At 44.7% G+C, this 26,734-nt stretch overlaps 1 protein-coding gene across 2 annotated transcripts in view; it reads left to right on the top strand.

The window, feature by feature from the left end:
• The first annotated feature begins 1,303 nt into the window (after window positions 1-1,303).
• CEP85L (centrosomal protein 85L) overlaps window positions 1,304-26,734 on the top strand; it is a 234,914-nt gene continuing 209,483 nt past the window's right edge. Inside the window, exon 1 of one of the 2 annotated variants that reach the window (XM_075924054.2) lies at window positions 1,304-1,383. In XM_075924054.2, coding sequence (XP_075780169.1) covers window positions 1,371-1,383 — 13 coding nt within the window. In that variant the 5' untranslated portion in view covers window positions 1,304-1,370. Of the gene's footprint in view, window positions 1,384-12,340; window positions 12,586-26,734 lie in introns of those variants that run through there. The other variant, XM_025184650.3, reaches the window with a different exon arrangement.

Here is a 26,734-nt window from a genome sequence, read left to right as displayed (position 1 = left end):
TCTTTATTACAGTTACCTTTACTTGGTACTTAAGTGTGGTTCTGTTCTGAAACATGACTGTAAAGATGGCCTCAGTTTGACAAGTAGAAAGATATTTCTGCCCACTAGTCTTGCAAATGCAAGCTAGGATATGAAAGGGAATCTGTTCTTTCTGGCCTGTGCATTATCCTCAGTAAGAAAGATTCTTCTGAAAGTTTGTCCTGAATTAAACTTGTGCAACCACTGTGTCCTCCACTTGTGCCCTCTTCTACATCTGTGCCTGCACCAGGATTTTGCAGTTGTCCTTTGAGGTGGAAGGAGGTAGAGAATTAGGCCCTGCAGCTGAAACTTAGTTAATGTTTTATTCACTTGCATGAATGTTTCATGCTTATGCCTAACCTGACGAGCCACCTGAGTGGATGCTAGCAGTTTGACAAAAATGTAGCTTTGAAAAATAGTAAGATCTTGATAAGGTAATCCAGTTACTCAAGACATGCCATTCTGCCTGTGGTTTATCTGAACTCGTCCACGGGAATCACAGCTCTACATATATGTTTCTCTGTGCTGGATAGTACTGAAGATTACACAGGCCTGTATGGGCAGGTGCCAAACCAGAAATTGAGGGCACGGAGCAGCTCCTTAGCAGGAGCTGTTGGAAGCTAGTGAACTTCCTAGCAGAAGGGGTGACCAAATTTGTGTCCCTGTTGCAGTGAGTAATTTCAGGGACTGAGAATCATGGCAATGCAGTTTTGCCCCAGGCACACACCCCTCCTTCATGCCGTTTGCCTTCTCCTTTAGTAGCCTGCCAGTACTCCCAGTGCCCTGAGCCCAGAGCTGTTGTTGAGAGCACCTCTGCATGTGCTGTAGGGCCCTCTCCATGAGGATAATCCTCAGTTTGGGGCATACACCAGCCCTTAGACCCCCTTTCCACCAGATTATATATATCCGAGAACAAGGATTAATCTGGCCTTATAAAAACAGCAAATAGTAAAAGGCTATTTCCTTTAAAAGCCTTATAATATCTGCCACCATGAATGTGGAAGTTTTCAGTTAAAAACTGATAATAACAGTGCCTTTGTGGTGTGGATCTCAAAGAGTCTTACAAAGATTGTGTTGTTAACTTGATTAGATAGCTACCATGATGAGCAGCACAGGCATTCCACAGACAGGTTTCATACAAGTCTCAGATCAAGTAACATCTCTCTTCATTGTGCGAGTTTAAGATTTGCATGTAAAGTGCATGCTGGAGGGTGACAGTAAGACTGTGGCTTACCGGTTCACTCCCTCTGCAAATTGCAATGGGTGGTTTGTGTTACACTCTCAAAGCTTACCCATAACCACCACAATTTCCTGTTACAATAATTTGAACAGAGAATACTTCTGAGGAAGTTATGCAGAAAACAAGTAAGTTGCTGTCTTAATCTCCATGTCTTTGATTAATTATTTTCCTTAATTAATGGTGCTTGTTACAGTTTATCCTGAATATTCCTCAAACTGCAGTATGGTTTGGTGGAAGAAGAGGCTTGTGAGTAAAGATAGATACACAAGCTAGTTTCAGAAGCATTATAGTTTTCGCAGCATGTGCTCACGAGCAGCTGAATGAGATTCAAGGAGACTCTTCAATTTACAATGCTGAAACTAAGAAAAGTAGCTTAAATATTCAGCTGTGAGATATCACTGCAGCTGGAATTTCTGATAAGCAGTAACTAAAAAGCAATTTCATGTGATTCAAGCCAAAATGTTTTTTTAAAAGTGAGTGTTTTTATATCTCTTGTATACCACTGGAGCGTAAGCTGGAACCTGCTGTTAATATTCATAAAACAGGTCATTTGATAAAACGGATATTTGTACCTTTTTGCTAATAGTCATGGCTTCCTGCCTGTGTAACAGGAAATGGGGTGGAGAGGAAAGCAAGCAAGTCCTCTGTCTGACACTCAGATAACCTGTTCAGAACATACTAGGTTCCTGTGCTGTTCAAAGGAGAGTTATTGGTATTTTTCAGTTTATCTGTCCTCTTGGCCATTGTAGCTACTGCACTGCAGTTGGAATCTTATATATGCAATGAGGATTTAACTTTAGTTCCCAAATGAGAGACCATTTGGGAACTAAAGCTGGAGAGAGAATATTAGTGGCTGTATTTTCTCTGAACACACAATGCCTTTGTGAGAAAATGCTGTGGGAAAACTTGGGTTGCTATGCAGTTGTTTTGCTGGTAATATGGGAGCTAAGCCAACCTGGAGCAAGACATGAAGACTGTTCTCTTTAGTCCACATAACTGAAACCTTCAGCAGTTACTTTGCTCTCAAGTTTTCCTTTATGTCTGTGCATTTCTGAAAACTGCAGCCCCCTGCCAGTGGAGAAGATTTTGATGTTTGGGCCCAAAAAGCCTTCTCGGAGAACTGCTGCTACATTTTCCAACCGTTTATCCCATAAAAATATTATTTCAGACAAAATCAGTAGAATTTTAGGCCAGAAGGGACCATTACTAGATCATCTTACTAGATCATCTTGTCTAGTGTCCTGAATATCACAGCCCTCCAACATCCCCTTGCATGCTCACGGCGATATTTGTATTTATTTTTTATCTTCACTTCCTAGATCCATTCAGCTAACTCTGCTTAAGATCAACCAGACCAGAACGGTGATGAATTCACACCATATGCCAAATATACTCATTTAAATATTCATTAGCTGCATATGTAGTGCAATGCAAAGGCCAAAGGAGACTTTCTGGTAGTTTGTATGAGGACCTGCAAGCCCCCAAGTCTTATAGCAGCAGCCATGCTAATTGGAACTAATTTCCATTTCTGAGAGAACAGAGGTGTTGCCCCTGGTTAATACACTACGGCATTTCAGTAAACTGTGAGAGGAAATCTTAAGAATTCTATTCACAGAATTAGAGATGCAACTGCAGCTTGCAGCAAGAGAAAGTGCACTCTAGAAGAATTGCCACATATAATTACATGGACACCCCAACTTGTATAGAAATAGAAATTTTTAGCACCCCCAGCTTTCAAAAAGTCTCCATTGTCCCCTTTGAATCTAGGAAATATTTGTGTCAGAGAAACTACTGCCACAATTGGCATTAGTGGGCACCCTTACAGGCAGTGTCTAAGTACTGAATAGACTAAGCTCTCTCTCTTAAGAGTTTGTCAACACTGCAATTACATAAGAACGGCCATACTGGGTCAGACAAAGGGTCCATCTAACCCAGTATCCTGTCTTCCAACAGTGGCCAATGCCAGATGCCCCAGAGGGAGTGAACAGGACAGGGAATCATCAGATGATCCCTCTCCTGTCATCCATTTCCAGCCTTTGACAAACAGAGGCTAAGGACACCATTCAGACGCATCTTGGCTAATAGCCATTGATGGACCTAACTTTCATGAATTTATCTAGTTCTTTTTTGAACCCTGTTAAAGACCTGGTCTTCTCAACATCCGCTGGCAAAGAGTTCTACAGGTTGACTGTAAGCTGCATGAAGAAAAAACTTCCTTTTGTTTGTTTTAAACCTGCTATCTATTAATTTCATTTGGTGACCCCCTCATTCTTATGTTTTGGGAACAAGTAAATAACTTTTCCTTATTCACTTTTTCCACACCAGTAATGATTTTATAGACCTCAATCATATCCCCCCTTAGTCTCCTCTTTTCTAAGATGAAAGGTCCCAGTCTTTTTAATCTCTCTTCATATGGGACTCATTCCAAACCCCTAATCATTTTGTTGCCCTTTTCTAAAGATTTCCCAATGCCAATATGTCTTTATTCAAGATGTGGGTGCACCATAGCTTTATTTAGATCAGGAGTGGGCAATCATTTTTGGCCGGGGTCCACTTCAAAAAATTTTGAAGTCGCTCGGGGCCAGGCCGAAAGGGGCAAGGCCTAATCAGGAAGGGGTGGGGCCAGAATGCCCCTTTGCCCCCCTTCCCACTAGGCACCCATGTCCCTGGCAGGGTGGGAAAAGGCTTCATACACTCCCCCTCCCCCAGGCCCTGATTGGCCTGGTGTCAGGGGAAGTGCGGGAAGCCTCCTCCCACCCTGCGAGCAGCGTGTGGTACTTTAAAGTGCCGTGCACTCCTTGCAGGGCTGGGACAGGGCAAAGGAAGCTTCATGCAGCTCCCCCACCCCCAGGCCCTCATTGGCCTGGGGAGCATGGAAGGCCTCCTCCCGCTCCACCCCCACCCTGCGAAGAGCACACGGCACTTCAAAGTACCACACGCTGCTTGCAGGGCAGGAGGAGACATCATGCGCTCCCCTGCTTCCAAGTCCTGATTGGCTGGGGATGGGGGAGCTATGCGAAGCTTTCCACACTCTGCTCCCGCCCTGCACAACTGTACAGCACTCGCAGGGCAGGCGGAGAGAGGAGGAAACTTTACATACTCCTCCTGTCCCCAGGCCAATCAGGGTTTGGGGGTGGGTGAGTACATGACATCTCCCCCCACCCTGCGCCCAGTGCTTCAAAGCGCTGCATGCTGCTTACAGGGTGGGAGGAAGCTTCATGTGCTCCCCCACCCCCAGTCCCTAATTGGCCTGGGGGCGGGGGAACAACAGGACCTCCGCGGGCCGGATCAACCTACTTGGTGGGCTGAATCCGGCCCGCGGAAGCCCTTTTGCCCACCCCTGATATAGATGCAATAATATATTCTCTGTCTTATTCTCTATTCTTTTTTAAATGATTCCTAACATTCTATTTGCTTTTTTGACTGCTGCTGCACATTGAGTGGATGTTTACTGAAAACTTTCCACAATGACTCCAAGATCTCTTTCTTGAATATTTATAGCTAAATTAGTCCCCATCATTTTGGATATACAGTTGTGATTATTTTTTCCAATGTGCATTACTTTATATTTATCAACATTACATTTAATTTGCCATTTTGTTGTCCAGTCACTTAGTTTTGTGGGATCTTTTTGAAGCACTTCACAGTCTGCTTTGGTCTTAACTATCTTTGGTATCATCTGTAAATTTTGCCACCTCACATGTTTACCCCTTTCTCCAGATCATTTATCAATAGGTTGAATGGGATTTGTCCCAGCACGGAACATCGAGGGACACTATTAGTTACCTCTCTCCATTCTGAAAACTGACCGTTTACTCCTACCCTTTGTTTTCTGACTTTTAACCAGTTATCAGTCCATGAGAGGACCATCCCTCTTACTCCATGACAACTTATTTACTTAAGAGCCTTTGGTGAGGGACCTTCTCAGATGCTTTCTGGAAATCTAAGTACACTATATCTCCCTTGTCCACGTTTGTTGACTTCCTCAAAGAACTCTAGTAGATTACTATCGGAGGGCTAGCCGTGTTAGTCTGAATCTGCAAAAGCGGTGAGGAGTCCTGTGGCACCTTATAGACTAACTGAAGTGTAGGAGCATACGCTTTCGTGGGCAAAGACCCACTTCGTCAGATGCATGTGATGAAGTGGGTCTTTGCCCACGAAAGCTTATGCTCCTACACTTCAGTTAGTCTATAAGGTGCCACAGGACTCCTCGCCGCTCTAGTAGATTAGTGCAGCATGATTTCCCTTTACAAAAACCATATTGACTTATCCCCCAACAAATTATGTATCTGACAATTTTATTCTTTATTGTGGTTCCAACTAATTTGCCCCGTACTGATATTAGACTTACTGGTCTGTAATTCCCAGGATCACATCTAGAGCCCTTTTTAAATCTTGGTGTCTCCTTAACTATCTTCCAGTCATTCAGTACCGAAGCTGATTTAAAGGATAGGTTACAAACCATAGTTAATAGTTCCGCAATTTCACATTTGAGTTCTTTCAGAACTCTTGGGTGAATGCCATCTGGTCCCAGTGACTTCTTACTATTAAGTTTATCAATTTGTTCCAAGACCACATCTAGTGGAAACCTCAATCTGGGAAAATTCCTCAGATTGGTCAGCTGAAAAAAATGGCTCAAGTTTATCGTGAAGACTGAAGCAAAGAATTCATTTCATTTCTCTGCAATGACCTTATCGTCTTTGAGTGCTCCTTTAGCATCTGAATCGTCTGTGGCCCCACTGGTTGGTTAGCAAGCTTCCTGCTTCTGATGTAATTTAAAAACATTTTACTATTCCTTTTTGAGTTTTTTGGTTAACTATTGTTCAAACTCCTTTTTGGCTTTTTTTAATTATATTTTTATGCTTAATTTGACAGAGTTTATTCTCCTTTCTATTTTCCTCACTAGAATTTAACTCCCACTTTTTAAATTATACCTTTTTATCTTTCACTGCTTCTTTTACTCGGTTGTTAAGCCATGGTGGCACATTTTGGTTTTCTTACTGTGTTTTTAAATTTGGGGTATACATTTAAGTTGGGCCTCTGTTATGGTTTCTTTGAAAAAGTTTCCATGCAGCTTTCAGGGATTTTACTTTTGTCACTGTTCCTTTTAATTTCCATTTAACTAACTTTCTCATTTTTGTGTAGTTTCCTTTTCCAAAATTAAATGCCACAGTGTTGGGCTGCTGAGGTGTTTTTCCCACCACAGGCATGTTAACTTTATTACATTATGGTCACTGTTTCCAAGCGGTCCAGTTGGACCATATTCTGTGTGCCACTTAGGCCTAAATTAAAAATCTCTAACTCACCAAAGCTTAGGCTAAGGAGCTGTTTAATTGTGGCATAGACATTTGGGCTCAGGCACCAGGCCTCCCACCTCACTGTATCCTTGCAATCTCAAATGAGTTGGCATAGGTCACCGGTAGGTTTTTAATTGCAGTGTAAACATACCCTAAGAGGTAATCAGCCTGAAATGTGAGATAGCTTTCACTCCCACTACTTTTAGGCTATGTCTACAGTACGAGTTTTCTTGGCAAAAAATATGCTAATGAGGGACTCATTTGCATGAGTCTCAATCTCATCTGTATATTTTCTGCCAATCCATTTTTGCACAAAAACAAGCAGTGTGGACATTTTCTTTTTTCAGCAAGATCGGTATATCTCCATTTTTGGGGCATAAAGATCTTGCGGAAAAAGGGGTTTTTGTGCAAAAAGAAAACATCTACACTGCTTGTTTTTGCGCAAACACCCCACCACAAAAACAGATCGGCAGAAAATATGCAAATGAGATCACAACTCATGCAAATGAGTCCCTCATTAACATACTTTTTGCCGACAAAACTCATCCTGTAGATGTTGCCCCACTGTTTATATTCTTTTGATACATCAATGTTTTTTGACTTCCAGGATTATCAGCCTGGTACCTTTCACATAATTAAATTCACATTCTTCTTCATGTTGTGTTGATGTATGAGTTGAGTTTTGCTGAATAGTTGTACTTCCTTTCACAGAAGTGGGGATAAAGAACACATTTTTAGTTAGCATTATTAGTTTTAACTTTAGTAAGGGGTTTAGCTAAATATTTCCACCCCCATCTTGGACAAATGAGTCCTAATATCACCCGGTGGATTCTTCCATTTCTGTTAGACTGCTATACAAGAAAAACTGCACATATTGAATCGTATAATAGCTGCTGCATTCCTGAATAATACATATGGCTTGTGACAGAGCCAAGTATGCTTATGTTTCTCCATAGCACTCATTTAATTTACAGAACACAAAAACATTTTAATAGTGCATAATAAATTAGGATTTGACTTTAAGTAGTGCCTTTCACAGTCACTGTCCCAAAACTCTTGACAATGTGATGAGCCAGATGCTTGCATGCAGTGATTATACAGTGAAACATGGCAATAATTTTTATATTCCATAATAGCACACGTGCAGCTTTATACATTTTAATTTTTATGATTTACAGCATCTGAGACTCCAGAGGCTAGATTCTGTGTCACACTGGCTGGCTAGCAGAGGCTTGGGGAAAGGGACAAAAGCAGCCATGTGCTATTTGGATTCTAGTGAGAGCAGCCCTGGAGCTTTTGAATGCCTGTCTTTCCCTTAGTCTCTGATATTTACCCTCCCGTATGACCCATGTATATGAAGCTCCTTTGGTGACTCTATGTGCTATCAGAGAATGTGCTGGAGCCAAGCTAAAGCCAAAATCTGGCCCCTGATTGGCCCCATGTCTAATTTTAAATGATTAATTTACTTACTGAGTTGGCTGTACAGCACCACTGATATGTCATTGTAGCTGTGTTGCTAACTGCAAAAGTTCAAAACTCATGAGTCAAACCCCCAAAATTGTGAGATTTTTTTAAAAGGTGCCATTGTGGTTTTGGTCTGTCTTTTTAGTTTCGACCCTTTCCTGCCCACCCCAGCATGGGTGTGTGAGAGTGCTGCCCATTCTTTCAGGGAGTTATTGGGTACTTTTTTGGCCCTACAGCAGGAGCTCTCATTGATATCTGCAAGTCTTCTGCCTACAAGTTCATTCTGCTCCCTATCAACTCTGCCTTCATTTCTTCCCACTCTCCCCCAGCCTGAGCTCTGTAGCTCTTGGGACTCTTCACCCCCCTTAAGCTAAGAGAATCTGTGTGCAATCCTCTCCTTCTTCCTTCCTAGGCTGGGTGCTGCAGGGAGAGGAGGGGGCGCAAAAGTGCCATCCCAAACCTGTTGCTCACAGAAAAAGATGGAGGTGGGGGAGGGAGGCAGCACATCTATCCTGAGCTGTTGGATTCTTTAGCAGGATCCAAGGCAGGGGGGTGAGAATGGTGTTGGCTCCTCAGGAGATAGAGGGAGAGTTCTGCCTGCTTCCTGCAGCAGCTCTAAATGGCTGCTCTTCCCCCGGATGCAGTAGGGGAAGGAAATCAGAGGGGCTATTCCCCTAGTCAGAACTTACATTCTTCTTGTACCATTGCCAGCCTGGCTCCAGCCCCAGCTACACTCTCAAATAAATCATGAGAGTAGGCAATAGCCCTCCCTGCACATTACTGCTTTTTTAACCAGCTCCTTCTAAGATGATCAAAGAGAAGGACAGGTTTTGCCATGTGTGCAGGTTAACAAATCCAACCAGTGTCTGGGGGCAAGCAAGTTTCAAAGCCTATGCAGAGAGCACCTTGCAGACATCTTCTCCGTTCTACAGTGAGGAGGCTTCAGCTTGACTTTTCCTGATCCTGTGTGGTGTGCAATGTCTCTGATGGCCTCAAAATGTTAACTGGGCACTAGAGTTGAAAGGAACAAGCTGATGGGTTTCATTTCACCAGTAGAAGTCTAGGATGGACCTAAAAGTCCCCTGGCACATGCATACCCACTCTTTATGTCTGAGTCAGTTAAATGGGGATATGTTCCAATATCCTTATGCCAGTTATGTACCCAGTGATGCTGTGGTGGTTTCAGGTTATATTAGGGAGAGGGAGGAAAAATTGCTTTGCAGGACTACCTAAAAATGCTAGGACCAGTTCAGCTTGTTAAAAGATCCTTCTCTGACGCTGGACCTGAAGCTGCTGCTAACACAGCCAGGCAGCTATCAGCCCATGAATGTATCTGCTAGTGCTACAGCAGCTGTTACAAGTTGAACTCCTTTCCAGTGACCTCACCACTACCTCTAGGAGTGAACTGGAAATGCACTACATAATTCCTGCGCCACCTTGCTAGCTGTTCCAGCAGTAAAGAAAAGGCAGGACCAATTTGCAGGTCCACCTAGTGAGAGTTCCTGCTAGAAGCTGTCTTGCCTGGAACAGACAGGAGTTAAGAGGGGTTAGGGCCTGATACAGCCAAATCCCCTATACCAACCTGGGAAGACCAGCTCTCTAGCACACCATCTAGGACAGAACTCCAGCAATCAAGGAAGACCCATCCATACGAAGAACAAATGCAGCCACCAAACCACTTTACCAGAATGAACCCGTTTCCACCCCTACCAACCAACCACCACATAGCCATAGTGATGCACTTGCCACTATTATTGGTGAGCTAAGAAAAAAATTGCCAGCTAGGATACCCACCTAGTGATGTCTAGTGAATGGGAACATGGTTGGTCAAGACTTACTGGCCAAAGGTGGAGGATGAAGATGGAAAGTATTGAATGATTTTTAGTGGATGGCTTTGAGAGGAGAATGCATTTGGTGTTTTAAAGTCTTTTGGGATCAGTGGACTCTTTTTTGGTAGAGAAGATATAGTGGAAGGCAAAATATTTTAATCATAAATGTCACATATTGTGGACTGATTGGGAAAAATGAGGGAACCTCTTATTTAAAATTTTGGCACCACATTACTACCCATGTGGTAAGAATTATGTGCACAATTGCCAATGATATAACTGGGAATTGCAGTACAAGTGCATTCATTAAAAAGACAGATTCATCTCTCATTCATTTCATAGTTTGCTATTATTTGCAGCAGCTGCTCTACACAGAGTTCCAGAATCTTCCAAGTGAGCATTACTCCTTTAAGACATATTCCTAAGTATTGTTCTGCCTGTAATTTTAACTTGAAGTTCATGTGCTATGTGCTGTGAGGATCAAGGATATAAAGAATTGCATGGTGACTGAAAAGTTATCAGCATTCACACAAAATAAAATTACTCTGAAGAAGCCACTGACAGGTTCTTAAAAGTTTCTCAGTATGGTATCCATACAAAAGATGGATAGGAGGATCATTTTTTGCAGTGAAATATACCAGGGAGAAAAGTGACATATTGCAAAGAATTCAGTAAAAGTTAGGGTTGCCAAGAATCCCATTTTTAACTGGAATACCCAGTCGAAAAGGGGCCCTGGCTGCTCCAGCCATTAAGAATTCAGTCATCTGGACACAAGGGCTGTGATGGAGAGGAGGAGTGCTGACCAGCACCCAGTGAATAAGGAGTTAAACTGAGGTAGTTAGCAAAGGTGTCGGCCAGAGGGTCAGAAGAACCAATCAAGATAAGAGGGATGAAATTTGAATTGTATAAGATTCCTTGCCTGCTTTCTTTGTGGGGGAGAGAAAAAAACCCAGGAGTTGAGAGAGACAGAATGAATTAAACCTAGGCAGGACTACAATGTCTCCAAGGAATTCGGGGCATGGAAGTGGACTGAGCCAAGGAAAGATTGGAAGTAAGTAAAGAGAAAAGTGGATCTAGTTGCAATCAGGGTATTTTTCTTTATGTTGTGGTTTGGTTTGAACTGCTCTGTGTGAATCTATGCCTCCCCTCCCCATTTACCATTAGCATTGTGCCCAGAGACTTTTCTCGGTGGTTTAATTTGTTTTCCTTTGTTGCTTTGTAACATCTAGCAACCACGTATGCTTTATCAAGGGTATCTTTTGTTTTGTAATAAAAATCACTTTTCTTAAGGTGATGATTTGATTCTTGTGTTCTGGAAGGTGTCCTGGAAGGCCTGTCTGTATGTGTGTATCTGCATGCCTCAGACTGCGAGGTCAGCTATTACAGACTGCAGCTTGGTTTTCTCTTCTTTTTCCATGCTCTGTTAGAACAAAAGAGCTTGAACTATCCCTGGGGTTGGGGAGTTCAAGGGCTCACCCCTGGTTTTTAGGGATAAAAATCACTTGATGGTGTCAGCAATTCCTCAAAAATCTGTGTATTGTGATTCTGGGGGGAAGTTTTTATAGCCAGTACCTAGAGAGGCAAAGGATTTTTTTTCCCTTTGAGCTCTTTAGGGCCCCCCATCTTTTGCACTCAGAGTGCCAGAGTGGAGAACAGCCCTGACAAGGGCTAAGGCAGACTCCCTGCCTGCCCTAAGTCCGTGCAGTTTCCAGAAGCCACTGGTATGTTCCTGTGGCCAGTAGGCACAGGGGTGGCCAGAGAGGCTCTATATGCTGACCCTGACCTAACTACTGGCTTAGCAGCTCCCGTTGCCCAGGAACTGTGAAGCCTCCATGACATCACTCTGTCTAGCCGGGACATGCTGACCTCTTACGGGAGTCACTTGAGGTAAGCACTGCCCTGTAGGTTATAGAAAGCAAAAGCAAAATTCAGTTATCCTCAACTTCCACCTGGTGTCCTTGCCAAATGTAAATGAGCAGTCTACTTGCTTACTTAAATTCCCTTTTAATTTCAGCTGGATTAAGACAGTCTTCAGTTTGCATATTAAAACACTAATGTAGTATTCCATGCACTGTGATTATGGCTAGTGCATCCAATTCTAAAAGTGATGTTGAAAATGGGATGTGATCCATAGGCTTTTATATGTATCGTTATTTCACTCCGTGAAAAGCCTTGAGCCTTTTGAAAGATGCTGTACCCAGGAATAAATTCCACCTTCCTCAATTGCATCCCCTGTGCAGAGCTCTTGGGGATATTTATCTGTATAAGCAGGGCTTAAGTTGTATAGGCTTTGTGCAGACCTGTGCACAAAAGTGAATTTCATCCTGTTTGGAAGAATCTTCTCTCTGACACTTGTGCCTGCACCAACAGGAGGTGCTAAGCAACCAGGCTGCACACCGGAATGAGGTGGAGGATGTTACCTAGCAACAGGAGGCGAAGCTGAGCTCTGTTTTGAGCTCCATGGGCATTCTGTTCTGAGCTATGCAAGGTAATCCAGACATGAGAGACTGAACCATAAAATGAGGGAGCACCCTGATGAAGGACACAAAAGTAGAATGACAGAGAGTAAAAAAGCCTAACAAGAGAATATGAGTCATTAGCAAGAAAACAAGAGAAGACGGGGGCCTAGAGAGAAATGACACTGAGGCCTGTCAGAGAACCTAAACAGAAAAACCAACACCAGAGAGAGCCATTCCAAAAAAGACACAAAATATGTACTCGAATGGAGGCATTGCTGGTATGCATATGAGTATTTCCAATAGTCATGCAATATAACTATATAATGTTCTTCTTATATATTTTCATTAAATATTTTGCTTTAGAGATCTGAGATCTGTTTTATGTGTATATAAATATGGGTATACTGTGTATACACACACACACTTGACTGTAATATATACTTATAAATATATTGCTGTGATGTAGAGATATATAGGCAGTACACACACACACACACATACCCACACATAGTTATTTTAAATTTAGATTTAAACATGGTCAAATGCATTTTCTGTCAATTCAATGTCTGAAAATCACAGATTACCCAAATTAAATTATTAACATGCAAACCAACTTCCATTCACATCTTATCAACTAAATATAATTATCTCATTTTTTTATTTCCTTGATATTTGGGGATTGCATTGATACCAAAAACATTTCACCAACTTTAACTCTATATCAATTAATTTTTTATGTTGGAAATTCCTTTACTTGTTTTAAAGGTGTAGTTGGGGAATTGAGGGCGACACAAGGAGATATTCAGAAAATAGAGGTGCTTGGCTGGTGAGAGAGTTATAGCTGATTGTAAGAAGAGAAGGCAGCGGTGTTGGTTGTGGACAGGAAGGTCAGTAGAGGAGGGTAGGTGGCATGGGAGAAAGAATTTGGTTTGTTGGTGAGTCATGAGGGATCAGGGCTGAGACAGAGGGGCTACTGAAGAACTTACAGTTGAAAAAGACCAAAAGCTGACAAACAGAAGGGGAAATGGAAATGGGCAAAAATGATCCTATCAGAAGCCATTTGAACTGTGTTTCTCTACTAATGGCTATCTGCAGTTATGGGTTGGTTTGTTTTTCTATAGGAAAAGAAAAAGAAAAATGGTCTTAGCTGCACTTTACAATCCATCCAAATTCACTGATTTTTTTCACAAATTTATATTGCCTTTTTCATGTTTGTCTAGTATACTACCTGTGTGAATTCTTTCTTGGGCCAATACTCCAGATATTCTGGTCTTGCCTCTAAGAAGTCTACTTTGCAGCAGTGTCTAGGCTACTGTGCCTCTATCTTTGATCCCGTTGCTGGAAACTACATTCTTCATCACCTTTATAAAGTTTACCATCCAGTTGTATTTAAGGTTACTGTCCTCTATTTCCATACTTTTCTGTCTGGCTGGGTCACTATCTCAGGTTTGCTCAGAGAAATATTAATTCAATCCACTTATCTTTCTTGAATCTTTCTTACTGAATACAAATATAATGAAAGTTTCTTCTTCATCCCTCTTCAGGTTTTTTTGTTCCTTCTTTCTCTGTGGTTATATGAGACTATAAAGCATTTTAATTTGGAGGGTATTTTGTATCTATTAGTCATTCACAAACCAGATTTTTAAAAAATGGCTGCAAAAGCTTGCATGTGTACCCCTGATTGAGAGCCACTGTCCTAGATGATTTAAGAAACTAGCTGTGAAGATCTCTGAGCCATTAACAATTCTCTTTGAGTATTTGTGGAGGATGGGAGAGATCACAGAGGATATGAAAATATAGCAACTATCTATAAAAAGAGGAATAAAAATAAACCAGTGAATTATAGGCCTGTCATTTTAACTTTTGTATCTGGAAAGATAATGAAATAAAAATCAATCCAATCAATCAATCAATCAGTTTATAAGGACTTACAAGATGATAAATAACAGTCAACATGGATTTGCAAAGAAGAAGTCTTGTTAAACCAGTGGTTCTCAAATTTTTTGATCTGTGACCACGTGGTTCAATGCAGTCCTTTCCACGGACCACCAGTTGCTAATGGAAACTCACTGTTAATATCTAATTATGCCTGAGCCAATTTGCTAGAGCTGCAGCTAGGGAGAATGGTTTAATTTAAATTAAACAGATTAAGCATTTTAACTTTCTCATGTTAGTTTATCAAACTTCATTTAAAATAAAGTAAAATATTAATTTATGTACAACACAAAAGGTTTCAATGTTTTCTTTATTTATAGTAGAGGTGGGGGAACCTATTTTGGGTTGGGAGCCACTGACCCACAGAAAAATCAGTTGGGTACCACACACGTTTTTTGTGAGAAGCAAAAAAACTCCTCCAAAACCCCCCAACCCTCACTGATATGGCTCCCAAATGAGACACCTCACTCCTTTGGTGCTCCAGCCCCATGGGGTGAGAGGAAGGGACAGGGAGGGCTGAGAATCAGGGCTTCTCATAGGCCAGATTTACATGTCTGGGGTTCTGGAGTTAGTGAATTTTGTGGACCTCCTTAGGCTCTGGAGTGGGAACAAAAATGAGGGGCTCAATGTGTGGGACAGGGCTGTCAGTGAGTGGGATAGGGATGGGAGTGCAGGATCTGGGCAAGAGGTGGAGTACAGGGGAGGGGGAGGGTACAAGGTCTGGGTGGGAGGTAGGGTGCAGAAGCAGGCTGGGAGTAGGGATTCTGGCCAGTGGGGAGGGTGCAGGGCAAGGGAGAGTGTAGGAGCAAACTGCAAGTGTGGGGTCTTGGCAGAGGGAGGGGATATGTGAGGGGTATTGGGGCACATAGGTTTGGGCATGAGGGGAGCACTTTCCTGGCTTTGCACACCCATTACTCCCAAGCACTCCCCCCTTTTCCCTGCTGCTCCCATTGGTAGGTCAATAGGAGCAGAGAGGAAAAGCCTCTGGACAGCGTGTCACTGCGCTGCTGTTCCCCCAGTGGCGTGGGAAGCGGGAGAGCTCAGCCTCCCCTCAACCATACAACAGGGATCCCAGGCTGCTGCTCAAATGTCACGAGCTCCAGCAGGTTGCCTAACACCATGTTGATCCGGGGGCTGGGTGTGTTGGTGGCAGCGGCCATAGTCACTGGGGCTCGGTGCAGGTGTGGCAGCAGCCGCTAGCACAGCAGACATCTGAGCAGCACCGGTAGCGGCAGCAGATGGGGTTGTCCAGCACCTCGCCCACCCCCTTGGGGCTGCCGGTGGTCCAGGGCGGCATGTGCAGCACCTTCTTGCTCAGACTAAGCACCAGGCTCTCGGCCAGATCCTGTAGCTTCTTGAGCTACAGGCAGGCCAGCCGGGAGGGTGCGTTGTAGGCCTCCAGTGCCTCGGCCAGGCGGTAGGCGTGAGCCAACACGTCCCTCTGGCACAGGCAGACTTCCCACTCAGGCTCTGGCAGCTCGTCCAACTGCGAGTCATAGATCTCGGCTGCCAGCTAAAAGTTGTTGCTGCAGGCGGCCTCCTCAGCCACCTGCAGCATCTTGGCGCAAGGCCCTACAGCTCGGCTCCTGGCTGCTGCCCAGTCTGCTTGCCGGGCTGCCCCAGCTCCTACGCCATGTTACATCTGTGCCCCGCGCACCCTCCAAGCAGGAAGCTGGAGCTGATGCTACAGCTATGTGGCTGGGGCAGCAACAAGGCTGCAGCAACAGCTCCAGCTTCTGGCTTGGAGGGTGCGTGAAGGGGGGAGGTGAAGAAAGCCCTGAACTTCCTTGCCAGACCCGGCTCACAGAGAGAGGCAGATCAAGCGGTGAGGTGATTGATCTGCCTCTCTCTGTGAGCCAGGTCTGCAGGGAAGGTTGGAGCTTTCTTCACATCCTCTCATGCATCCTCTGAGCCAAAAGACGGAGCTGTTGCTGTAGCCATGTGGCTGCATGAGCTCCCTGCGACCTGGAGGAAGGGAGGAGCTGAGTTCAAGCCGTGGATCACCTGGGAGGTGAGTGGTCCGCAGAGAACCACTGTGCTAAAGCAACCTCGTAACCTGCTTTGACAAGTGGATGTCAAGAGTAGTGGATGTGATGTACCTCAACTTTAGTAAGGTTCCCATATGGTTTAACATGACTCTCATAAGCAAAGTACAGAAATATAGCCTCAGCTAACTTGCAAAAATGTGGGTGCTAAACTAATTGGAAATCCATACTCAGAGAGCAGATATCAATGGATCCCTATCAAATTAGAAGCACATATTGTGTAGGGTTCCAGAGGATCTGCTTTGGGTCCAGTTCTATTCAATATCTTCATAAATGACTTGGATAATGGCAGAGAGTACACTTACAAAAGTAGCAGATGGTATCAAGCTGCGAGGGGTAGCAAGCACTTTGGAGGACAGGATTAGAATTCAAAATGATTTTGACAAACTAGAGAAATGGTCTGTGTGAAGGGGTGACCCCTGACCACTGTCCGGTCACTCTTCCCCTTTCCCTCAGAACTCCTAAGCCGTCCTTTCCGATCAAGGAATTTGGAAGGTTTATGGTCCGTATGCTCACCCCGGAGCGGGGTGTGAGGGGGGTCCAGGCCCACCCTCTCTCCAGGCCCCAGGCCAGGGCCCTAAGGTGGGGGATGTCCACTCTCCCCCCACCTGGCTGATGGGGTTCAAAGCAGGCGAGTTTCTTCTTTTGCCCGCCCTGGCTGCTTCCTCACCCCCGCTCACCAGGTCACTCCTGCGACCCCTTCTCCTTGGCCCAGTGACCCCTTGCCCGCCTGCCCTACATTCCTCCCCTGGTCAGTGTGGTCTGCCTCTTTTGTAGGCCGCCTGTGCCTGCACCGGCATCCAGCATGTTGGCTCTGCCCCCTCCTTCACAGTCCTCCCGCGACCTGCCCGTCAGTGTGCCTGTGCCGGCATTCTCCAGGTTCCCTCCTGGGATGCTCGCGCTAGTGCTCTCCCGGATGGGCGCTCCTCCCCTGCCCCTGCAGGTTTCTCCCAACCTGCCTCTTGCTGCGCATGTGCTAACATTCCTGGGGCTTGCTCCGGGGGCACCTGAGCTAGCATCCATCTCCCCGCCATCCTCCCTGCGTGTTCCGGCCACCGCCGCTGCCTCCTCCACCAGAGGGGAGATCAGCCAGTCGCCGCCCGCCTCCCCGGACCGGCTCAGTGCCGTGCGGGGTTTCCTCACCCCGTCACAGTCTGAAATACAGAGGATGAAATTCAATAAGGACAAATGTAAAGTAATACATTTAGAAAAAACTAATCAATTGCACAAATACAAAATGGGAAATGACTGTATAGTAAGAAGAACTGCGGAAAACTATCTGAGGGTTGTAGTGACTCACAAATATAAGTCAACAGTGTAGTATTGAAGCAAAAAGACCAAACACTGTGGGATACATTAGCAGGAGTGTTGTAAACACGATACAAGAAGTAATATTTCATCTAGATTATTGTGTCCAATCCTGGATATCATGCTTCAGGAAAGATGTGGAGAAATGGGAGAAAATTCAGAGGAAGTACAAAATTAATTAAACATCTAGAAAACAAGACCTTGGAGCAAAGAATAAAAAGTGTTGCTACACTTCAAAGGTGAAAGTGCTGTGGGCAGCATGGGGCTAATGGGGGACTCAAGCAGTCTCCTGCCGGTGCTGTGCTCCACACAACGTTTCAAAGTGGCAGTGCCGTATGGAGACCAGGGCCTGCTTTGAAGTACCCCTTCCTCTTCCCCCATCCCCTTGCTGCTTCTTTCTGACAGGGACAGCAGGGGTTGGGAAGTTATTAGTTAACTAGTCGTTCACATCCCTACTCTTTAGTTGGTTCCTGAAATTACTTTGCAAAAGAATAGCTACTTTTAAAATCATTGAGTGCCCTGGCAGGTTAAAATATTCCCTGGCAGGTTAAAATATTCCCTAACAGGTTTCTGTGTGTTACCATTTTGAATATCTGATTTGTGTATTAATCCTTTGTCACAGAGATGGTCTAGATTGGCCAATATACATGGCAGAGGGGCATTGCTGGCATATGTCACATTAGAGGATATGCAGTTGTATGAGCCTCTGATGTGGTGGCTTATGTGGTTAGGTCCTGTGATGATGTTGCTTGTATAGATGTGTAGACAGAGCTGGCAATGAAGTTTATGACAGGGTATATTTCTGGGTGAGTATGTTTGAGGTGTGATGCGTCGTTGCTGGAAATAATTTCTTTCAGGTTAGGGGGTTATCTATAGGTGAAGATTGGTCTGTAGGGAACTGGAATAAATAATCTCTTGAGGTCCCTTCCAGTTCTACATTTCTATGATTTTATGATATTTCTTCTTCCCCATATCCTATTATAGAAGCTGCAATTCATTCATGGATACTCAAGGTCTAATGCTTTGATGGTAGTCTATCTTCTGTAAACCCTGCATACTTCTCACTAGTCAAAGAGCTTTTAATTAGGCTTTGCTCAAGGGACCTGGACTTAGACAGGTTTTTGAGGGAATGTATGTGGGGTCAGTGGATGAAATGTTGCATATGTCTCTGAGATGTTAATGGTTTTTGGTTAGATATAAATACCAGGGCCAAACTAAAGGGACAAGATGTGTGAGGTAATATCTTTTTATTGAACCAGCTCTGGTTGGTGAGAGAGACAAGCTTTTGAGCCACACACAGCTCCTGGGAATGACATGGCTACAGCTTCATTACATAGGGCCAAACTAAAAAGTTTGCCAAAAATAAGTGTTATGGAGAAGGCAGGAAAGTCACATAATTTGCACTGGCAAAGTTCTGTTAAAATTATTTTAGTTTCTATCATAGTGACTGATAGAGCTTGAATCATTTAACAATGATTGGATGGATATGGATGCTATAATCTAATCATCCTATCATTAATTAAGGGCTGTGTTTTGAGTGGCTCAGGAAAGGGGCATTTATTTCAGCTTCTCCTCAACCACAAAAATCTTTTTATTATTTATTATCATTAAGTTACATGTTCATGAAAAAGTTTGTTTTGATTTGACTGCCTTTTTTTTTTTAATTATCCACAAATGTCAGCTGTCCAGCAACTTGACTGACAGGAACACATTCTCCTTGGTATCTTTAAGAGGTAATATCAGTGAAATGGAATCTTGTCACAAGATAATGGTCTCCTGCTGATACATGGATGCTCAGGAATTTATAGAAAATGTATGCCAAGGCAAAGCCAAGATGTTTATTTTTGGAGCAGGAGATGCTAGTTCTGTACTTGTTTGATTAAAATGTTTCTGTTCACTTCAGTGACTCAATCAGTGAGTGTAAGTAGAATCAGGCAGTCTGAGCCTGATTTGCATTTACACAAGGGCCCCTTTTGCTCTGTTATTTAAAATGAGGCTGTTTATGTAAAGGCTGTTGATGAAGCAAATTGATAGTTGATTTCTGGACCACTATAGACCTGCTGCATTCTGATTGAGTTAGAGGATAGGACTCTTTTGTCTCTCATGGTTAAAACACAATAAAAGCCATTGCAAGGCTCCATGATCCATAAAGGACCTTCTTTTACATTGGATCACTTATAATTCTGCTCATCTGCTCTAGCCACTGTTGGTGCAAAAGCTTTCTTTACAGCTATTGTCATCCTCAGCAGATTCTGTGAATTTGTGCCTCTGTCTCATCTTAATTCACATCACTGCTGAAAACACATTTCCCCCCATTTGCCCTTTTCCATATGCCACTCCTTCTGCTATTACCTATCTCTGTAGTAGTGCTATTTAACTTAGTAAAGTGTTCTGGGGTACAATTTGCATGAAAAATGCTGTATAAAATCTAATGTACTGTACTTAAAATATTGTATTCTTATAACTATTCTGATCTCAGAGGGCTTGATGTTTGATTTACAAGACAGTAATTGCACTGCCTTCCAGTAATCTGACCATAAAATAAAAAACAGCTGCTGCTACTATGGATTTTAGGACGATGGAAGTAGTATTTAACTGAATGTGTCTTTAAGGGTTTCAGGTGTTAGCTGATAACATGAAGTGTGTTTTTGTGTGTGTATGTATAAATATATATAAAATCAATTGCATGTGGGCAAGACTAGCAAGGCGAGCCTTAAAAAACAAAACAGCTAATTGGTCCTGAACCACTTAGCTCCTTTGCATCAGCAGTGTTCAGCTTGAGAAGACCTCTGGACAGCTCAACAGAAAAAAAAGAGCAACCATTCAGCATTTGTGTAGCATCAGATGCCTAATGGGCTGTTCTGAATACCCCAGGGATTGTTGATTTTGGCAGAGTGAACCAAACCACACCTGAACTTGTTAAGATGTGGCATGGGAGCTCCTGGTGGTGGTAGAGTCTCTTTCCCATTCTATCTACTGCAGTGAGCCTGTGATGTTATCAGATGGATAGAAAATGCAACACTTCCCAGAGAGGATTATTGTTATGCAGTCAGAGACTGAGTGCATATCCTATGTCCCTGAATAGTGGCAAGTGTAACATTTGCTGTATCTTGATAATCAATATATTGGCTGCATCCTGACATTGGATGTTAGGTGGAGGATTATTGGTTAGAACTGGTAACCATACAAATTCTGTGTGCTTCATTCTGGTGGCATGATTAAGCTGTGTGACTATCAATCTAATCTGGGCAGAATTTAACCAAAGTGATGTACAGTATTTGCCAACTGAGTAGCAGAAAGCAAGACCTGAACTATATAATATTTATGCATTGGTTTTGTAAGTGGACCATACCAGATGGCAGTTCCTGCTCTTGATCTTTTTAGCTACTTTAGTGAGATGGTATTTTCTACATGGGTGTGTGATGTAGATCATGTAATGCAGCCTAGATACACAGGCTTTACATCATGAGCCAACAAAGACCATTCAAGTTATTAACCTCAGGTTGGCTATGAGCATAGTATAAGAGTAAGCGTGTTGATCTGTTCTTTGATGTGCTTGATTTTTGTTTGAGTTTCTTGCCATACTCACTTAAGGCAGCCATGTCACTGTTCAGGTTCTCATTCATCTTTCAAAAACCTTGGTCTTTTGAGGCCAAGCAAATACTGTACTGTCAGTGTACATGAACTGCCTGGAGATGATGTTCAGTACATCATTGGTGAGTATGTTAAATAAAGTTGGCACTGATACCCAGCCTTGTGAGAGATCTGCTCTTCTGGAATCTCAAGGTCCTAGTTTTGTGGCCTAGAACAACCTGAAAATCACTGCCTCAGCATCAGCTCAGTTGCCATGCCAACCTGTTAGACACTCTTGACATCTTATACAACAGCAAGTGTGCTAGATGGTACCATATGCTGCTGTACAGTTTTAAAAAAAGACAGCTTCAAGTTCTTTTTCTTCCCTTGAAATCTATTCTCAAATGCACTTAGTAAGTGCTAACAGTGTCAATTCAGGGCAAGTTTCTTACTGAAAGGGCTACTTTCAACTCTAGACATAGGTCCTTCACTATAAGGCACACTAAACTAATCACAAAGAACACTTCTGTTTATCCCACTAGCCAACCAGAAGTCATACAAGCAATTCCTTCAGACACTCCAGTTCTTGTAGGTCACCAACAGTATCACACCTTATACAGACAAGAGGTTGTGAAAAATCAGTCTCACTAAATCAAGAAAAAGGTTCTTCTGACCTGCCATATTCCCAGGTCCATTTATTATCCAAAAAGCATTTTGTTAACCAATCCTTTAGAATCTAAAGTTTAAAGGTTTATTGAAAGAAAGAAGGAAACAGTGCAAGAAAGAGAAAGAAAATTAAAATTGCTAAAGAAATCAAATTACAAACACCAGTTGCAAAGGTCTTAGTGCAGGCTTGCAGCAGAGGTGGAATAATCTGTTATTTTAAATAAAGTCTCTGGAATACATCTTCTCTTAGGATGGGTCATCAGTCCTTTCTTCAAGCTTCAGTTCATAGCAAAAATCCTCCAGAGAAGAGAAGTCAGATTGAAGAGGGAAATAGAGGAATCTCCAGGGTACTTTATATATCCTTAGCCATGTAGGGGGACTCCCATTATTCTCTGTGGAAAAATACAGCTACAAAATGGAGTTTGTCACATGAGCATGTCATCTGTCCATTCAGGACTCAGGGTACATCTAGACTACATGCCTCTGTCGCCAGAGGCATGTAGATTAGGCTACCCGACATAGTAAAATGAAGCGGCGATTTAAATAATCGCCACTTCATTTAAATTTACATAGCTGCCGCGCTGAGCCGACAAACAGCTGATCAGCTGTTTGTCGGCTCAGCGCGATAGTCTGGATGTGCGGGTGTCAACATCAAAGGTATTTGTCGACCACCCAGGTATGCCTCCTGGGATGAGGTATTCCTGGGTGGTCGACAAATACCTTTGATGTCGCCACCCGCGCATCTAGACTATCGCGCTGAGCCGACAAACAGCTGATCAGCTGTTTGTCGGCTCAGTGCGGCAGCCATGTAAATTTAAATGAAGCAGCGATTATTTAAATCGCCGCTTCATTTTACTATGTCGGGTAGCCTAATCTACATGCCTCTGGCGACAGAGGCATGTAGTCTAGACGTACCCTTAGTCTTTTATGGGTGGATGCCATGGCTCACATGCTGGTCTGAACATTCACAGAGAAGCTCATCGGATGTGGATTGGTACCATCCAAGGGCCATTACTCTGCACTGATTAGGCCTCAGTTGGAGTATTGTGTCCAGTTCTGGGCACCACATTTCAAGAAAGATGTGAAGAAATTGGAAAGGGTCCAGAGAAGAGCAACAAAAATTATTAAAGGTCTAGAAAACATGACCACTGAGGAAAGACTGAAAGAATTGGATTTATTTAGTTTTTCAAAGAGAAGATTGAGAGGGGACATGATAACAGTTTTCAAGTACTAAAAAGAGTATTACAAAGAAGAGGGAGAAAAATTGTTCTCCTCGACCTCTGAGTATAGGACAAGAAGCAATGGGCTTAAATTTCAGCAAGGGAAGTTTAATTTGGACATTAGGAAAAATTCTTAAGTGTCAGGGTGGTTAAACACTGGAATAAATTGCCTACGGAGGTTGTGGAATCTCCATCACTGGAGATATTTAAGAGCAAGTTAGATAGATATCTATCATGGATGATCTAGACGGTGCTTGGTCCCACCATCAGGGCAGAGGGCTGGACTTAATGACCTCCTGAGGTCCTTTCCTGTTGCAACAATGATCTAAATGTTCATATCAATCCAATAATGTTACATCTTGGTCTCAGTTTCCTTGTTTTGCTCAGAAACCTCCCTAATCATTACTCAAAAGTTGTTCTGTCATAGGCATAAGTCTCGGTAGAATTATCCACTCCAAGAATTTGTACCTACAACTCAGAAATTATTTTGGGTGATAGCTTGTTTCTAAAGAGCAGTCTTTATCTGGCATTGGTAAAGTTTTCACCAGTGGTTTTTGGCAGTATTTAAGTAATCATGTTCTCATGTACAAACATGAAGATACACAAGCCTTTGGCTTTTCTTCTCAAGATGTTGTAATGGTTCTGGTGATCCATTGTGAAAGCCACCAGCCTTCCCAATTTTTACTGATTTCATTGCCTTTTCTATTTCTTCCATTCAGTATCATTGGAAGTTTTCATTTTTGTAAAGCAGTAGAAATGGCTTGTACTGTGACATTACTGTTTGATACCTCAAAATTGAATCTTTGTCTGCTTTAGCAATTGTTGGTCAGGTATGTGACAACATATTCACCATCTGTTGCCATGGGTCTTATGCTATACCAAATTTCCTGATGAGGAAGAAATAGAAGAGTTTATTATTATATTCTAATGGAAAAGTCCAATAGAATTGAATTGGGATGAAACTGTTAGACCTGTTCTACCCTTATTTCAAAATAACAACAGAGTGTCCACACTAGCAAGCTCATTGTTTGGAAACAAGGGGCTGGTTATTTTGAAATAACTGTTTTCCATGAGGAATAATGCTTATTTTGAAATATTTGTTTCGAAATAGCATTAGTGTGGATGCTGTACTGCCGCTATTTCGAAATAACTACTCCCCAGAGTCATTTAAAGTAATTACTCCCCAGTGCTTCTTGGGGCTCTGTCGAGGTAGTGCATCCAAAGTAAGGGTATGGCTACACAGCAGTGTTATTTCGGAATAAGTGACTGTCACGGGGCGCGACCCCAGTCCGCCGCCCCCACTGTTTTGTTTACAGTCAGGTAGTGCCCAATGCACCGCTTGCTCGCGCACCTCCTTGGCGGAGTGGGGGGTCCGGGCCCGCCCTCACTCCGGACCCCGACCCAGGGCCCTGACACCGAGAGCGTGCCTCTCGGTGGTAGCAGGGGGGTAGTACCCCAAACGCACCTGCTCCCGGGATACACGACCCGCCCTGGGTCCTACTCCACTCCGCCGGCCGCTGCCCCGCTTACCGGGTTGCTCCGCTCTCTGCCTTCCCGTCCGGGACCGCTCCGCTCGGGGCTCCTCTGCCCGTGGCTCGCCTCTCCTCCTCCTGGCTTCCCCCCTTGCCGCTCTCGTTCCGGCCCTTTTCTGCTCCTCTGCACTTCCGGGTTCCCCCCTCCCTCCTCCGTTGTCGCGCTCGTGACGTCACCCGCCACGCTCCCGGGCGCGCCGTGATGACGCGCCACGGCCTCCCCGTCCCCGTTCCCTGCGTCCTCCGGCGCTGCGGCGTCTGCGTCCCTCTCTCCCGCGGTCCCCGCTACCGCTTGCGAGTGGCGGGGCGGTTCTGCCCCGTCACACATCTCCCCCCTTCCTACGGTCTGTCCGCCCCCCGGTTGCTCGTCACCCGGCAGCCGCGAAAGACAGTCCGCGTTCACATTATCTTTACCAGGTCTGTGTTTAATGTCAAAACGGAAAGGTTGCAAGCTCAGGTACCATCGCATTATCCGTGCGTTGTTATCCTTCATGGACTGCATCCATCTCAGTGGCGCGTGGTCCGTTACCAGCGTGAAGGTGTTGCCTGTAAGAAAGTAGCGTAAGGAGTCTATGGCCCATTTGATGGCCAGCGCTTCCTTCTCTATCACGGCATAGTTCCTCTCCCTAGGGAACAGCTTCCGGCTTAGGTAGGCTACGGGGTACTCTGCACCCTCCTCCTCCTGTGCGAGGACTGCCCCGAGCCCTACCTCGGAGGCGTCAGTCTGCAAGAGAAACGGCTTCTCGAAATCGGGGGACCGTAGCACTGGCCCCGATACCAGGCATTGCCGGAGCGCCTCAAACGCCCGCACCCCTTGGGGTGTCCACACCACCCTCTGGGGTTTCTCTTTCTTTGTCAAGTCTGTTAACGGGGCCGCCAAGGAGGCAAAATGTTTTATAAACCGTCTATAGTACCCCGCAAGGCCCAGGAACTGGCGTACTTGCCGTTTGGTGTGGGGTCGGGGGTAATCCCTAATGGCGCATACCTTGTCTAGTAGTGGTTTTAGCCGGCCCCTCCCCACCGTATACCCGAGGTAGGATACCTCCCTCTTCCCGAACTGGCACTTCTTGGGATTAGCTGTGAGCCCGGCCCGTTGGAGCGTTCGCAGGACGGCTCCCAGCTGCTGTAGATGCTCCTCCCACGTCCTGCTGAAGACGACGATGTCATCTATGTATGCTGTGGCGTAGTCGCGATGGTCCTCTAGGATCTCGTCCATCAGCCTCTGGAATGTAGCTGCTGCGCCGTGTAACCCGAACGGCATGGTGACGAATTGTAATAGTCCGAACGGGGTGGCGAACGCTGTCTTCTCTCTGGCCGCCGGCGCCAGGGGTATTTGCCAGTACCCTTTCGTAAGGTCGATCGTTGATAAGTATTCCGCCCGCCCCAGGCGCTCCAGTAGCTCCTCCACCCTGGGCATGGGGTATGCATCGAACTTTGATACCGCGTTTAACTTACGGAAGTCGATGCAGAACCGTAAAGCTCCGTCCTTCTTTGGGACCAGTACGATGGGGCTCCGCCACTCGCTCCGTGATTTTTCCACCACTCCCCACCGCAACATGTCCTGCAGCTCTTTTTGGACCGTGTCCCACAACTTCTGGGGGATGGGGCGTACCGGATCCCTCACTCGACTCCCCGGTTCTGTCGTGATCTCGTGGTATGCCCGGGTCGTCCTCCCTGGCCGGCTCGTCAGGCTGGCTGCCGCCTGCTGTAGTACCGCCCGAAGTTGTGCCTGTTGAGTATGGTTTAGTTCCCTCCCCATGGGGCTGGCCGCCCAGGTGACCTCCTCCTCGCCCCAGGGTCCGAACTCGATCTCCGTACTCAGGGCTTCCGATGGGGGCTCCTCCCGGGGTACCCATCGTTTTAACAGATTGACGTGGTACACTTGGCTCTGCCGGTGTTTTCCCCCTACCTGGACTTCATAGTCCACCTCCCCAATCCTCTTGGTCACCCGGTAAGGTCCCTGCCACTTGGCCAATAATTTAGACTCCCCTGCCGGCAATAGGACCAACACTGGGTCGCCCGGGTTGAAGACCATCAGCCGCGTCCCCGCGTTGTAGTGGCGGGCCTGGGTTTCTTGGGCTTTTTTCAGATTTTCTTGCGCCCACCTGCCTATAGTTCGCATGCGGTCCCGCAACTTGATTACGTATT

The sequence above is a fragment of the Pelodiscus sinensis genome, chromosome 3 (assembly GCF_052426305.1).
Source record: "Pelodiscus sinensis isolate ZL-2025 chromosome 3, ASM5242630v1, whole genome shotgun sequence".
In the NCBI taxonomy this organism is placed as follows: Eukaryota; Metazoa; Chordata; order Testudines; family Trionychidae; genus Pelodiscus; species Pelodiscus sinensis.
The sequence above is the reverse complement of the archived record's forward strand: the minus strand, read 5'-3'. Positions and strand labels throughout refer to the sequence as shown.